This window comes from Mobula hypostoma, chromosome 17 (assembly GCF_963921235.1).
Source record: "Mobula hypostoma chromosome 17, sMobHyp1.1, whole genome shotgun sequence".
NCBI lineage: Eukaryota > Metazoa > Chordata > Chondrichthyes > Myliobatiformes > Myliobatidae > Mobula > Mobula hypostoma.
In genome coordinates, this window is record NC_086113.1 from 67,236,277 (window position 1) to 67,252,508 (window position 16,232).

Consider the following 16,232-nt stretch of genomic DNA (forward strand, 5'->3'; position numbering starts at 1 on the left):
TTCAGAAACAACTTCCACTCACAGACCGGCGATAATTGCTCACAAGCAGCTTTTGGGCAGGTCCTTGGTGATGTCACCTGAGGTCACCGACTGTGACCCCTCCTCCAGATGCGGTCGATCCTCTGCAGTGAACCCGGCACCCAAGCAAGGGCGGACACACACCGGGTTCCCGCTGATCGTACCTTTCCACCCTGTGCGTTGTCCGATACTTCCCACCGACTTGTGAGAGGCGCACCGCTTCCAGGGTCTCGTTACCTCGGGTGTCGTGTGTCCTGCCTTAGTGAACCGGTCCCTTTTTATCCCCCTGCTGGGGTATCGCCTGTCCATCACTTCAAACAGTTCAGGGTTCAAAGGGGGAGCCGCTCCAGACAGCTCTCTCTCTCCCGTCCCTTCATTACACATCTCCAGATGCTGTTTCATTGTGTTCCTTATCTCTCTCTTGAAGACAGGTGGCAGACCAACTGCTGATCACACAGGACAGCTAACATCTTATCTATGTGTATTCTCGTCACAGTATATAATTTGCGGGCATCAGAGAGCCACTATCAATATGCGGGAGACTCCCAGAACTTCCGGGAGAGGTGGGATGTCTGCTTTACAAAAAATTAGTTAAGCTGCATCAGGAGTATTGCATGCAGTTCTGGTCACCCCATTAAAGATGTCGATGCTTCTGAGAGGGTGCAGAAGAGATGTTGCCTGGATTTGAAGACATTGTAGCATTGTGCTATACACAGCGCTAGAATAACAACACGTAGTTGGTGAGTTGTAGTTGCGAGAAAAGAGATTTATTCAAACTTCGCGGCCTGCTTTAAAGCCCTCCCCGGGCAGGACTGCTGTGGGGAATGCATATTCGCAGACCCTTTCCGCACACGGGATTTTCCTCCTGCTGGTGAAGATGGCCTGGCGCCCCTTTTTGGGGCCGGCCTCTCTGCCGGTGCACGCCGTTTTTATGAGCCGGTTCGAGTGTGCTGGAAAGTGGGTCACCACAACATGACCTTAACAATAGGTTAGACAAACTTGGGTTCTTTTCTCAGGAGCGGCAGAGGCTGAGGGAGATCTGATACAGGCCTATAAGAGGCACAGATAGGGTAGAAAGATAATATCTTTTCCCCAAGAGTTGAAAAGTCAAATACCAGGGGTCATGCATTTAAGGTGAGAGGAGGTAATTTCAAAGGATATGTGTGGGGCACATTTTTTACAGAGAGAGTGGTGGGTGGCTGGAATGTGCTGTATGGTGTGCTTGTAGAGGCAGAAATAGGACATAGAACATTGAAACCTACAGCACATTACAGGCCCCATGGCCCACAATGTTGTGCCGACCATATTATCTAGTCTAGAAACTGCCTAGAACTACCCTACTGCATAGCCCTGTATTTTTCTAAGCTCCAGGTACCTATCTAAGAGTCTCTTAAAAGACCCTATTGTATCCGCCTCCACCACCGATGCCGGCAGCCCATTCCACACACTCACCACTCTGTGTGTGAAACACTTGCCTCTGACAGGTACCTGCTTCCAAGCACCTTAAAACCACGCCCCTCAGAGACTTCTATTAGAGTCTTTTCATTAGATGTTAGACACCTTTAAGAGATGTTTATATGGGCACATGAATGGAAGGATATGGTCATTGTGTGGGCAGAAGAAATTAGTTCAGTTAATGATTTGATGACTAATTTAACTGGTTCAGCACAACACTGTGGGCCGAAGGGTCTGTTCCTGTGTGTACTGTTGTATGTTCTGTGTTTTATAAACCAAGATACATGAGCTGTGTTGAGTGGCTAGAACAGACAGAGGGGTACACCATACAGAATAACGAAAAGGGCCAATGTAAAAAAGTATATCATCATTTCCCCTCTCACATTCTTGCATACTCTCAAACTTTGCCTCCAACTTGCATGGGATGCGTGTATTTGTCATTGCAACCTCCTGCCTATTACTGTGTGTTTAATTGTAGTCGTAGTGGAGAAACAAATTTACGTTCACTGGAGCTCACTGGCCTCCATTCACATCAGTGGACATGCATGGGATTGGAGTGGATTAGTGCCCATGGATGTTTGATAGGTCATGTAGACTTGCTGGCCTGAAGCAGCTGTTTCTGAGCTCTATGGCTCTATGCTGTTGCAAGAACTGATTTCTTCTCGTGCATCTAATAATGGTTATACCCAAAATATTTACAAATATTTTCTGAAATTGTCTTCATAAAAGACTTAACTTGGTGACTGTCTCTGTTAACAGGTTTACATAACAGCCGGCACTGTGTACAGTCTTGAGGGCCAGCTGAATGATCTCGAGGACTGTGCTCGTAGTATTCACAGTGTAACCACTGAAACCAAGCTGGCAGATCTGGAAGATCAGGTGGCAACAGCAGCTGCTCAGGTTCACCAAGCCGAACTCCAGGTAAGTGGCAAATGCAAGATCAGGCCACAGAGGCCACCCAATCGGTTTAACATGGCACTGGTTAAGCAGAGCGATGACTTACTTGCAGCAAAAAACAACTATTATCTTCTTCCTTTATCACACCTTTTCTTGAAAATGATCACACGGAAGCCTGAAACTTCCTTCTTGGAGTCGAGCTTTGGAACCACCTGTACGACCCTGCATCTTTGGGCCTCGAAGGTGCAGGACGATTGCGGTGTGGTGTGTATGGGCTGAATCGAGGCAGTGGGCCCAGGCCCGAGAGCAGGGAACAAGCCAATGCTTGGCTGCTGGAGCAGACTTGGAGGTGATTCAATGCGGCAGAGTCGACCCAGCAGGGCTCAGGCCGAGGAGTGAGGAACAAGCCGTGGTTTACCTGATTTAAGCACCAGGCTGAATTGGAAAGGTCGACATGAACTGAATTGAGGTGGCAGGTTCTGAGCTTGAGAACATATCGAAGTGACGGAGCCCTGGTACGAGAACAAGGAACAACCCACAGTTTGACTGATTTCAGCACTGGGTTGGTTTGAAACGGTCAGGGTGTCGGGGTCCGAGGCCAGAGATGGGCCGGGGATCAGCTTACTGCTCTGTGATATTTACTGATCCTTGCGTTGAACTAATGCTGTGGCCTGCAACTAGCAGCCTCCTAGACTGACTGTGGCTGGCTTCATGGCTGTGGACTCACTATCGTCAACTTCAGTTCTGAATGATAGTTGCTTACTTTTATTGTTTGGAGATGGTGAAGTGTCATCAGAACCCATGAATGCTCTTTGACTGGAAATGTTAACTGTGTTTCTCCATGGGGACCTGAGTTCTGCTGAGATTTCCCAGCTTTTGTTTTGTTTCACGTGCAGTATTTTGTTTCTGTAGGATGCTGATAGAGTTGCTCTTATCTCTGTATCTCAGTTTCCACCTCCAGCCCCCATGTCCTCCTCTACTCTCCTTCAGTTCTGGCCTCTTGGTGATCTCTGAATGTAATCACTGTCAGTCATAATGCTAAGCTCTAAACATGGGAACTTCCTCCCAAGCCTCATCGTCTCATTCACCTCTCGTTTTGTCTCTGCCACCCCCTTGATAGCTGCTTGTCATCTGTCTCAATACCTCCTCATGTCCAAGTATGCATTTGACCATACTCCTATAAAGTGTTTTGGTAGGCTTTACGAAGGGTACTACGTTAATAGTTTTTGTCCCCGCCCCGCCCCCATTGACATCCCTCCCTTACAGAAGGACAATGTTTGCATTACGTTTACAGCATTAACATCAAGGCCAAGACTTGTTGGGAAACAACTTAAAATGTGAGGTTTTCTATTAATCTATGATCACAATCAGAGTTAGAATGTGTTAGGAAAATCCAGGTGGTCCAAAAAAATGGTTAAATTCAGGAGTACCTTCATAGCTTCATAAGAGCGAGCCAATTCAAGCAGTCACACACACAGCAAGATCCCAAACTGCAGAGTGTAAAGGACAGATACAGTGGTCTAGTGTGTCTTCATTAGAAGTCTGCACAGAATCAGCATCTCACCTGAAACTTTGACAAACTTCTATAGATTCACAGCGGAGAGTGTACCATCTGGTTGCATCAGAGCCTGGCATGAACCCAAGCGGGGGCAGGTTTGTTAGAGCTGTTGGGGAGGGTTTAAACTAATTTGTCAAGGAGATGGAAACAAGAGTGAAGGGACTCAGGACAGGGTGAACGGTAAACAAGCAAAGATAGCTTACAGTCAGACTGTCAGGAAGGACAGGCAGGTGATAGGACATAATTCAGTCAGCAAGGTGAGTATCAGTGCAGAATACAGGGTAGCAAATACAGTACTCAAAGTGTTATATCTCAATATCAAATATCTCATATCTCAATCTCAAAGTCAATATCAAATATTGATTGGCGTCTCCCTAGGGTGAGAGGTTTAGATAGGGGGAGTTTGTTAGGTGTGTTCAGGAAGGTTTCTTGACACAATATGTAGATAAGCCTACAAGACGAGAGTCTGTACTTGATCTGGCATTGGGAGATGAACCTGGTCAGGTGTCAGATCTCTCAGTAGGAGATCATTTTGGAGATAGTAATCACAATTCTATCTCCTTTACCATAGAATTGGAGAGGGATAGGAACAGACAAGTTAGGGAAATGTTTAATTGGAGTAAGGGGAAATATGATGCTATCAGGTAGGAACTTGGAAGCATAAACTGGAAACAGATGTTCTCAGGGAAAAGTACGGAAGAATTGTGGCAAATGTTCAGGGGATATTGCGTGGGGTTCTGCATAGACAGGGAAAGAATGGTAGGGTACAGGAACTGTGGTGTACAAAGGCTGTTGTAAATCTAGTCAAGAAGAAAAGAAGAGCTTATGAAAGGTTCAAAAAACTAGGTAATGATAGAGATCTAGAAGATTATAAAGCTAGCAGGAAGGAGCTGAACAAGGAAATTAGGAGAGCCAGAAGGGGCCATGAGAAGGCTTGGCAGACAGGATTAAGGAAAACCCAAAGGCATTCTACAAGTATGTGAAGAGCAAGAGGATAAGACGTGAGAGAATAGGACCAATCAAGTGTGACAGTGGAAAAATGTGTATGGAACCGGAGGAGATGGAAGAGGTACTTAATGAATACTTTACCTCAGTATTCACTACAGAAAATGATTTTGGCCAATGTAGGGATGACTTGCAGCAGACTGAAATGCTTGAGCATGTAGATATTAAGAAAGAGGATGTGCAGGAGCTTTTGGAAAGCATCAAGTTGGATAAGTCACCGGGACTGGACAGGATGTACCCCAGGCTACTGTGGGAAGCAGGAGAGGAGATTGCTGAGCCTCTGACAATGATCTTTGCATCATCAATGGGGACAGGAGAGGTTCCAGAGGATTGGAGGGTTGCGGATCTTGTTCCCTTATTCAAGAAAGGGAGTAGGGATAGCCCAGGAAATTATAGACCAGTGAGTCTTACTTCAGTGGTTGGTAAGTTGATGGAGAAGATCCTGAGAGGCAGGATTTATGAACATTTGGATAGGTATAATATGATTAGGAATAGTCAGCATGGCTTTGTCAGAGGCAGATGGTGCCTAACAAGCCTGATTGAATTTTTTGAGGATGTGACTAAACGCATTGATGAAGGTAGAGCTGTAGATGCAGTGTATATGGATTTTAGCAAGGCATTTCATAAGGTACCCCATGCAAGGCTTATTGAGAAAGTAAGGAGGTATGGGATCCAAGGGGACATTGCTTTGTGGATCCAGAAATGGCTTGCCCACAGAAGGCATAGAGTGGTTGTAGATGGGTCATATTCTGCATGGAGGCCGGTGACCAGTGGAGTGCCTCAGGGATCTGTTCTGGGACCCCTACACTTTGTGATTTTTATAAATGACCTGGTTGAGGAGGTGGAAGGATGGGTTAATAAATTTGCTGATGAGACAAAGGTTTGGGTGTTGTGGATAGTGTGGAGGGCTGTCAGAGGTTACAGCAGGACATCGATAGGATGCAAAACTGGACTGAGAAGTGGCAGATGGAGTTCAACCCAGATAAGTGTGGGGTGGTTCATTTTAGTAGGTCAAATATGATAGCAGAATATAGCCTTAATGGTAAGACTCTTGGCAGTGTGGAGGATCAGAGGGATCTCGGGGTCCGAGTCCATAGGACACTCAAAGCTGCTGCACAGGTTGACTCTGTGGCTAAGAAGGCATACGGTGCATTGGCCTTCATCAATCGTGGGATTGAGTTCAGGAGCCAAGAGGTAATGTTGCAGCTATTTAGGACCCTGGTCAGACCCCACTTGGAGTACTGTGCTCAGTTCTGGTCACCCCACTACAGGAAGGATGTGGAAACCATAGAAAGGGTGCAGAGGAGATTTACAAGGATGTTGTCTGGATTGGGGAGCATGCCTTATGAGAATAGGTTGTGTGACCTCAGCCTTTTCTCTTTGGAGTGATTGAGGATGAGAGGTGACCTGATAGAGGTGTACAAGATAATGAGAGGCATTGATCGTGTGGGTAGTCAGAGGCTTTTTCCCAGATCTGAAAAGGCTAGCATGAGAGGGCACAGTTTTAAGGTGCTTGGAAGTAGATACAGAGGAGATGTCAGGGGTAAGTTTTTTACGCAGAGAGTGGTGAGTGCATGGAATGGGCTGCCTGCAGCGGTGGTGGAGGCGGAAGCGATAGAGTCTTTTAAGAGACTCCTGGATGGATACATGGAGCCTAGAAAAATAGAGGGCTATTGGTAAGCCTAGGTAGTTCTAATGTCAGGACATGTTCGGCACAGCTTTGTGGGCTGAAGGGCCTGTATTGTGTTGTAGGTTTTCTATGTTCTATCTCAATGCACAGGGTATAAGAAATAAGGTGGCTGATCTTGTTGCACTTCTACAGATTGTTAGATATAGTCATAATCATAGTCATAGTCATACTTTATTGATCCCAGGGGAAACTGGTTTTAGTTAAAGTTGCACCATAAATAATAAATAGTAATAGAACCATAAATAGTTAAATAGTAATATGTAAATTATGCCAGTAAATTATGAAATAAGTCCAGGACCAGCCTATTGGCTCAGGATGTCTGACCCTCCAAGGGAGGAGTTGTAAAGTTTGATGGCCACAGGCAGGAATGACTTCCTATGACGCTCTGTGTTGCATCTCGGTGGAATGAGTCTCTGGCTGAATGTACTCCTGTGCCCACCAGTCCATTATGTAGTGGATGGGAGACATTGTCCAAGATGGCATGCAACTTAGACAGCATCCTCTTTTCAGACACCACCATCAGAGAGTCCAGTTCCATCCCCACAACATCACTGGCCTTACGAATGAGTTTGTTGATTCTGTTGGTGTCTGCTACCCTCAGCCTGCTGCCCCAGCACACAACAGCAAACATGATAGCACTGGCCATCACAGATATGCTGTTGTGGCTATCACTGAATCATGGCTGAAGGATGGTTGTATTTGGAGTTTTGTATTGGAGGGATAGGTAGGGAGGCAGGGAAGGTGGCATGGTTCTGCTGGTAAAGAATGGTTAGAAAGTTGTGACATAGGATCAGAAGATGTTGAATCCTTGTGGGTTCAGTTAAGAAACTGCAAGGGTAAAAAGGACCCTAATGCCAAGTATATACAAGCCTCCAAACAGTAGCTGGGATGTGGACTACAGAATACACTGAATACACTGGAAATAGAAAAGGCTTATCAAAAGGGCAATGTTATGATAGTCATAGGAGATTTCACCATGTAGGTAAATTGGGAAAATCAGGTTGATAATGGATCTCAAGAGAGTGAATTTGTTGAATGTCTATGAGATGGCTTTTTAGAGCTGTCACGGTCTGGACCGTTAATTCCCCATTTTCTCCTAATTTCCTTTGATTGTGCCACGGTTCTGACCGTTAATTCCCCATTTTCTCCGAATTTCCTCTGACGGCGGCACACCTGGTTTTCATCAAGACCTGCAGCATAAGAACCCTGGCTTTGCACCCACTGGTTGCCAGATCATTGGTTTTGCCAGTGTGGTAATTAACGTTTCCCGGCCGCTTAGGATTGTGTGTTCTCAGTTTTGTTTCAGTACCGAGATTTACCCATGAAACTCAGTCTCTCCGTGTCAAGATAAGTATTCGAAGTAAGAAATGCAATCATTCTATGGGCTGAAGGGGAAAGATTACTGGAAATTTTAGGTAATCCAAAGATAGCAGTAATAGGATGGGGAGAAATATCTATATTCAATACCTTTGAAATAATATTAAAAATGTCTTTCCAAAAAGTTTCCAAAGTAGGACAGGACCAAAACATGAGTTAAGGAAGCTATCTCTCCATGACATCTGTCACAAAGAGGGTTAATATGAGAATGAAAATGAGCTAATTTATCTTTAGACATATGTGCTCTATGAACAACTTTAAATTGAATTAGGGAATGTTTGGAACAGATAGAGGAAGTATTGACTAGTTGTAAAATAAGCGCCCAGTCATCTGCCGAGATAATAAAACCCAATTCCTTTTCCCAATCTGACCTAATCTTATCGAATGGAGCTTTCCTAAATTTCATGATAGTATTATAAATAATAGCCATTACACCTTTCTGACATGGGTTGTTAATTATATATCTAAAATATATGTAGGAGGTAATGTAGGAAAGGAAGAGAGTATAGTACTTAGGAAATTTCTAACTTGGAGTTATCTAAAAAAAATGTATTCTTGGTAACACACATCAAAGTTGCTGGTGAACGCAGCAGGCCAAGCAGCATCTATAGGAAGAGGCGCAGTCGACGTTTCAGGCCGAGACCCTTCGTCAGGACTAACTGAAGGAAGAGTGAGTAAGGGATTTGAAAGCTGGAAGGGGAGGGGGAGATGCAAAATGATAGGAGAAGACAGGAGGGGGAGGGATAGAGCCGAGAGCTGGACAGGTGATAGGCAAAAGGGGATACGAGAGGATCATGGGACAGGAGGTCCGGGAAGAAAGACGGGGGGGGGGGTGACCCAGAGGATGGGCAAGAGGTATATTCAGAGGGACAGAGGGAGAAAAAGGAGAGTGAGAGAAAGAATGTGTGCATAAAAATGAGTAACAGATGGGGTACGAGGGGGAGGTGGGGCCTAGCGGAAGTTAGAGAAGTCAATGTTCATGCCATCAGGTTGGAGGCTACCCAGACGGAATATAAGGTGTTGTTCCTCCAACCTGAGTGTGGCTTCATCTTTACAGTAGAGGAGGCCGTGGATAGACATGTCAGAATGGGAATGGGATGTGGAATTAAAATGTGTGGCCACTGGGAGATCCTGCTTTCTCTGGCGGACAGAGCGTAGATGTTCAGCAAAGCGGTCTCCCAGTCTGCGTCGGGTCTCACCAATATATAAAAGGCCACATCGGGAGCACCGGACGCAGTATATCACCCCAGTCGACTCACAGGTGAAGTGATGCCTCACCTGGAAGGACTGTTTGGGGCCCTGAATGGTGGTAAGGGAGGAAGTGTAAGGGCATGTGTAGCACTTGTTCCGCTTACACGGATAAGTGCCAGGAGGGAGATCAGTGGGGAGGGATGGGGGGTCGAATGGCAAGGGAGTTGTGTAGGGAGCGATCCCTGCGGAATGCAGAGGGGGGGGGAGGGAAAGATGTGCTTAGTGGTGGGATCCCATTGGAGGTGGCGGAAGTTACGGAGAATAATATGTTGGACCCGGAGGCTGGTGGGGTGGTAGGTGAGGACCAGGGGAACCCTATTCCTAGTGGGGTGGTGGGAGGATGGAGTGAGAGCAGATGTACGTGAAATGGGGGAGATGCGTTTAAGAGCAGAGTTGATAGTGGAGGAAGGGAAGCCCCTTTCTTTAAAAAATGAAGACATCTCCCTCGTCCTAGAATGAAAATCCTCATCCTGAGAGCAGATGCGGCGGAGACGGAGGAATTGCGAGAAGGGGATGGCGTTTTTGCAAGAGACAGGGTGAGAAGAGGAATAGTCCAGATAGCTGTGAGAGTCAGTAGGCTTATAGTAGACATCAGTGGATAAGCTGTCTCCAGAGACAGAGACAGAAAGATCTAGAAAGGGGAGGGAGGTGTCGGAAATGGACCAGGTAAACTTGAGGGCAGGGTGAAAGTTGGAGGCAAAGTTAATAAAGTCAACGAGTTCTGCATGCGTGCAGGAAGCAGCGCCAATGCAGTCGTCGATGTAGCGAAGGAAAAGTGGGGGACAGATACCAGAATAGGCACGGAACATAGATTGTTCCACAAACCCAACAAAAAGGCAGGCATAGCTAGGACCCATACAGGTGCCCATAGCTACACCTTTAGTTTGGAGGAAATGGGAGGAGCAAAAGGAGAAATTATTAAGAGTAAGGACTAATTCCGCTAGATGGAGCAGAGTGGTGGTAGAGGGGAACTGAGTAGGTCTGGAATCCAAAAAGAAGCGTAGAGCTTTGAGACCTTCCTGATGGGGGATGGAAGTATATAAGGACTGGACATCCATGGTGAAAATAAAGTGGTGGGGGCCAGGGAACTTAAAATCATCGAAAAGTTTAAGAGCGTGAGAAGTGTCACGAACATAGGTCGGAAGGGATTGAACAAGGGGTGATAAAACAGTGTCGAGGTATGCAGAAACGAGTTCGGTGGGGCAGGAGCAAGCTGAGACAATAGGTCGGCCAGGACAGGCAGGTTTGTGGATCTTGGGTAGGAGGTAGAAACGGGAAGTGCGGGGTGTGGGAACTATAAGGTTGGTAGCAGTGGATGGGAGATCCCCTGAGCGGATAAAGTCGTTGATAGTGTGGGAGACAATGGCCTGGTGCTCCTTAGTGGGGTCACGATCGAGGGGTAAATAAGAGGAGGTATCCGCGAGTTGTCGCTGTGCCTCGGCAAGGTAGAGGTCAGTACGCCAGACTACAACAGCACCCTCCTTATCAGCGGGTTTAATAATAATGTTAGGATTAGTGCGGAGGGAGTGGAGAGCAGAGCGTTCCAAAGGAGTGAGGTTGGAATGGGAACAAGGTGCGGTGAAGTCGAGACGGTTGATGTCCCGTCGGCAGTTGGCAATAAAGAGATCCAGAGCAGGCAGAAGTCACCCCCCCCCGCCCCTGTCTTTCTTCCCGGACCTCCTGTCCCATGATCCTCTCGTATCCCCTTTTGCCAATCACCTGTCCAGCTCTCGGCTCTATCTCTCCCCCTCCCGTCTTCTCCTATCATTTTGCATCTCCCCCTCCCCCTCCAGCTTTCAAATCCCTTACTCACTCTTCCTTCAGTTAGTCCTGACGAAGGGTCTCGGCCTGAAACGTCGACTGCGCCTCTTCCTACAGATGCTGCCTGGCCTGCTGCATTCACCAGCAACTTTGATGTGTGTTGCTTGAATTTCCAGCATCTGCAGAATTCCTGTTGTTTGTATTCTTGGTAAGTTATATTTGTTAGATAATTGTTCAAAAGACATAAGGGAGACATCTAAAAATAAATCCAAAAACCACGATATACCATTAGTTTTCCAAATTTGAAAGGCACGGTCCGCGGAGGAGGGGGGAAAGAATATGTTGCCTAAAATAGGAATCACAAGCCCAAATTGATTAAAATCGAAACATTTTCGGAATTGAAACCAAATACGTAAAGTATATTTAACTATCGTGTTACAAATCTGTTTGTGGCGTTTCAAATCGAAAGGAACAGAAGAACCTAAAATGGAGCCAAGTGCATAACCTCAAGCAGATTGTAATCCCAATACTACCCATTTAGGAATGGATAATGTATCTTGGTCAAGTAACCAAAATTTCATGTGTCGAATATTAATTGCCCAATAATAGAATCTAAAGTTAGGTAATGCCAAACCTCCATCTCTCTTAGCTTTCTGTAGATGTATTCTACCCAATCTCGGGTTTTTATTTTTCCAAATAAATGAAGACATTTTAGAGTCAACTTTGTCAAAAGAGGATTTGGTAACAAAAATCGGTAGTGCCTGAAATACATATAAAAATTTTGGCAGAATAAACATCTTAACAGCATCAATACGACCAATCATATTTAAATAAAGTGGAGACCATTTAAATGAAAGTTGAGTAATGTGGTCAATTAAGGGTAGGAAATTAGTCTTAAATAAATCCTTATGTTTACAGGTAATTTTAATCCCAAGATATGATGAAAGACTGGATGAACTGGGCTTGTACTTGTTGGAATTTAGAAGATTGAGGGGGGATCTGATTGAAACGTATAAGATCCTAAAGGGATTGGACAGGCTAGATGCGGGAAGATTGTTCCCGATGTTGGGGAAGTCCAGAACGAGGGGTCACAGTTTGAGGATAGAGGGGAAGCCTTTTAGGACCGAGATTAGGAAAAACTTCTTCACACAGAGAGTGGTGAATCTGTGGAATTCTCTGCCACAGGAAACTGTTGAGGCCAGTTCATTGGCTATATTTAAGAGGGAGTTAGATATGGCCCTTGTGGCTACAGGGGTCAGGGGGTATGGAGGGAAGGCTGGGGCGAGGTTCTGAGTTGGATGATCAGCCATGATCATAATAAATGGCGGTGCAAGCTCGAAGGGTCGAATGGCCTACTCCTGCACCTATTTTCTATCTTTCTATGTTTCTATATGAAAAATGGTTATTAGCCAATTTTAACGGGAGGTTCTGATATAAGGGATCTTGCTTATTAATCGGAAAAAGTTCACTCTTACTGAGATTTAATTTATAACCTGAAAAAAGACTAAATTGTGCTAATAAATCTAAAGCAGTAGGAATAGATTTTTGAGGATTGGAAATATATAAAAGTAAGTCATCAGCATAGAGTGATATTTTATGAGACTTTAAACCACGAGTTATACCAATAATATTTGGAGATTCTCGAATAGCAATTGTAAGAGGTTCTAATGCAATATCAAATAATAAAAGACTAAGAGGACAACCTTGTCTGGTACCTCGAAAAAGAGGAAAAAAAGGTGAGTTTAAAGAGTTAGTACGAACTGAGGCCATAGGAGAATGATATAACAATTTGATCCAGGATATAAATTTCCGGCTGAAATTAAACATTTCAAGCACCTTAAATAACTAAGGCCATTTGATTCTGTCGAAGGCTTTTTCAGCGTCTAAGGAAATGACGCATTCAGGATCATTTTGTGACGGGGTATAGACAATGTTTAACAGTGTACGAATATTATAAGAAGAGTAACGACCTTTAATAAAACCTGTTTGGTCTTCCGAAATAATATAAGGAAGTGCTTTTTCTAATCTGTTTGCTAATAATTTAGAAAAAATTTTAGAGTCAACATTTAATAAAGATATTGGTCTATGAGATGCACATTGAGCAGGATCTTTATCCTTCTTTAATATTAAAGAGATCGATGCTCTATAAAAATATTTGGGAAGTTTACCAATTTTTAATAAGGCATCCAGAACCCTGAATAACCAAGGGATTAATGAGGATGCAAAAAATTTATAAAATTCTGCGGTAAACCCATCAGGACCAGGAGCTTTCCCCGGGTTCATAGAAAAAATAATATTCTTAATCTCATCAGTGGTAAAGGAAGTGTCTAACATAGAAGATATATCATGTGAAATCTTAGGGAAATCTAGGTTATCTAAAAAGTCATACATATGTTTAGAGTCTCCTGGAGACTCTGATTGATATAAGGAGGAATAAAAGTCAAAAAAGGATTGATTAATCTCAGCTTGATCAAATATCAGTTGATCTTTTTGATTATAAATCTGATTAATTTGAAATTTAGTATAGTTAGTCTTCAACTGATTAGCCAACAGTTTACCAACTTTGTCACTATGTATATAAAATTTGCTTCTTGTTTTCATTAATTGATTTGCAATAGAGGACAAAAGTAATAAACTGTGTTCCATTTGAAGTTCAGTTCTTTGTTTATACAACTCCTCAGAGGGAGCTGTAGCATATTTCTTATCAATTTCCTTAATCTTGTCCACAATAACCAGCTCCTCCTCCTTCAACCTCTTCCTCAAAGCAGCAGAGTACGAGATGATCTGACCACGAATATAAGGTTTAAAAGTATCCCAAAGGGTGTTCATGGATATATCCTCTGTACAGTTGATTGTAAAAAAGAGATCAATCTGTTCATTCATAAAGTTAACAAAATCCGAGGCCTGAAGCAGCAGCGAATTAAAACGCCATTCTCTATTATTTTGTGTATTGGCCAATATTTTAATAGAAAGCTTAAGTGGAGCATGATCCGAAATGGTTATACAGTCATATTCACATTTAACCACTGAAGAAATAAGATGAGAGTCAATAAAAAAAATAATCAATTCTCAAATAGGAATGATGAACATGTGAAAAAAAAGAAAAATCTTTTTCCTGAGGATGCAAAAAACGCCAAATGTCCGTTGACCCAGAATCTGAGAGAAATGAATTAATTAAGGTTGCAGATTGGGTAGAGTCCGTAAAGGAGCCGAGTGGTCCAATAATGGGGATAAACAAGTATTAAGATCCCCGCCCCAGATTAGTGAAAACTCATTCAAATTTGGGAACAAATTAAATAATGATTTATAAAATTCCAGACAGTCCATGTTGGGAGCATAGACGTTAACCAAAACTACCTTTTTATTAAAGAGTAAACCACTAACCAATAGAAATCTACCATTCGGATCAGAAATAATATCGTGTTGTACAAAAGTGATTGAGGGATCTATAAAAATAGAAACTCCTTGAATTTTAGTGTTAGAATTCGAATGGAAGTGTTGATCCTTCCAGAACTTAAAAAAACGTAGTCTGTCCCCCCTCCGCACATGGGTCTCTTGTAAAAAATAGAATATGTGCTTTAAGTCTCCGGAATACTTTAAAGACTTTTTCCCTTTTTATTGGATGATTAAGACCATTAGTATTCCAAGAGACAAAATTAATAGTAGACTCCATAATCCCTAAAGTCAACCCTCAAATAAAGGAGGATTGACAATAGGTTCGACCCACGAACCCGGAAAGGGAACAGAATAAACAAGAGATAACAGGAAAGAGAACGTGACCAATACTTCGGTAATATAAGTAGCCCAAGAAGAAAGAAAAACTAAAAAGTGAAGCCTCCCCCACCCCCCCCCACCCTGTAACCCCAAAGCTAAATCTAAGATAGACCAGCCGGAAGGAAGCGAGCACTAGAACTACCCCCATGACTTCCAATAGACGCTCACTAAAAAAAAAGTGTATATATAAAAAGATCAGCTAAAGTTATAAAACAGTAAAGGAATTTTAAAAAAGTACACCGATTAAAACGAAAACGATATAATACAAAGAAAAAACAGGTACATATGAAGAAAACCGTTAACCTACAACAGACCGTATAATTAAATAAGAAAATGAAATATTAGCATAGACTAGCCAAGAAAACTACAAAAAGTACGTTTGAAAACTACAAAGTTTAAGGCCTCTAGGGATATACGTAAAATGATGCTGAGGGAATAGCCACTCAGAATCCCCAGGGAAGAAGAAAGGAATGACGCAGTTAAAAAAAAAAGTTTGGCAACCATATTAATTAAACCGAAAAAAATCTTTTCTGCCCTCATATAAAGCAAAAAAAATTAAACCCAACAGATTAACTGCCTCCGATCAAACAGAGATGATTTAATAGTGCGATTAAGATGTTGAAGGCAAGAGTTGATCCAGGTAACTCTGGGCTCCAGATGGAAAGTCAAAAAAATGGGAAGACCCATCAGACAATCGAATCCTCAAACGTGCGAGATAAAGCAACACTGGTTTTAAATCCATCTTGTAGAATTCCGACATCACAGATCTGTAACGGACACCTGTTTGCTAAAATCTTCCAGCAATCGAAAGCGAAGATCCGAGAAATCATTGTAACCTTTAGGTCGAGCAAAGCGAAGCAACTTCTCCTTGTCTTGAAAATAATGAAATTGTAAAATAACATGCGGAAGTTTATCTGACTTAGGCAAATATAATGGGACTCTGTGAGCCCGATCCAATAGTGGTGGTTGATCAGGAAATAAGGTGGGAAATGAATCTTTTAATAGTTGAGAGAAAAACTTTATAGGGTCATCAGATACAGCAGCTTCACGAATACCAATAATTCGCATGTTCTGTCGTCGCATTCTGCATTCTAAGTCAGAATTTTTAAAGGTCAGAAAGTCAAGTTTTTTCTTCATTACAGTAATTGTTTCTTCAATTTTCCCCATCTTGAGTTCATTTTGTTGCGTGGGTATTTGGAGATTAGATATAGCAGTCTGATGTTCCGTGATAGATGTTTTCATTTCATCAATTTCATCGATAATTTTCTGCAGTTTAGTTGAAATCTCCGCACGAATCAGATCCGATATAGTAGTTGAGATTTCTGTACGAATCAGATCCGATATAGCTTGCATAGTTACCGCTGGTTCAATCAGAGGGGGGTCGGTAACTTTCGGTCTAACTGGAGGTTTGCCGTCTTTCCCGTTCTTAGACATAGCAGACCTTAA

General features: G+C 43.2%; 1 protein-coding gene across 2 annotated transcripts in view; it reads left to right on the forward strand.

The window, feature by feature from the left end:
- myripb (myosin VIIA and Rab interacting protein b) overlaps positions 1-16,232 on the forward strand; it is a 505,729-nt gene that overhangs the window by 451,540 nt on the left and 37,957 nt on the right. For both annotated transcript variants that reach the window (XM_063069391.1, XM_063069392.1), the window contains one exon: positions 2,233-2,394. In XM_063069391.1, the coding sequence (XP_062925461.1) occupies positions 2,233-2,394 (162 nt within the window). The remainder of the gene's footprint in view (positions 1-2,232; positions 2,395-16,232) is intronic.